The 293-nt window shown below is 67.6% G+C and overlaps 1 protein-coding gene across 1 annotated transcript in view; it reads right to left on the bottom strand.

The window, feature by feature from the left end:
• The window catches only part of LOC104532401 (ATP-dependent RNA helicase DQX1), a gene marked incomplete at both ends in the record, with an annotated part of 1479 nt that extends 1191 nt beyond the window's left edge, over positions 1 to 288 (bottom strand). Inside the window, 2 exons of the mRNA XM_010177600.2 lie at positions 44 to 58; positions 100 to 288. Coding sequence (XP_010175902.1) covers positions 44 to 58; positions 100 to 288 — 204 coding nt within the window. The remainder of the gene's footprint in view (positions 1 to 43; positions 59 to 99) is intronic.
• Between the last annotated feature and the right edge of the window lie 5 nt (positions 289 to 293).

The following is a 293-nucleotide window of genomic DNA, read 5'->3' as shown; positions in this document are numbered from 1 at the left end:
GGACAGAGCAGAGGGAAGGTCACCACGTGTCCCCCAGCACCACCCCTGCCAGCGCTGGCTCTCGGGGGGCTGTGCCGTGCCCCGTGGCAGCGGCAGAGCCGGCTCCGAGCCCCTTGGCACGGTACCCGTGAGCATGGCGGCCAGGCTGACCATCTCCTCCACGCAGTCGAACTCGCAGGAGGCGATGAGCGCCTTGGCCAGCTGAGGGTCCAGGGGAAACTCCGACATGATGATCCCCACCTCCGACAGGTTCCCATCATCATCCAGGGCGGCCAGGTAGTCCAGGTCCTCCA

The sequence above is a fragment of the Antrostomus carolinensis genome, unplaced genomic scaffold (assembly GCF_000700745.2).
Source record: "Antrostomus carolinensis isolate BGI_N321 unplaced genomic scaffold, ASM70074v2 scaffold45731, whole genome shotgun sequence".
NCBI classification, from domain to species: Eukaryota; Metazoa; Chordata; class Aves; order Caprimulgiformes; family Caprimulgidae; genus Antrostomus; species Antrostomus carolinensis.
This window is presented reverse-complemented; position numbering and strand designations above follow the sequence as displayed.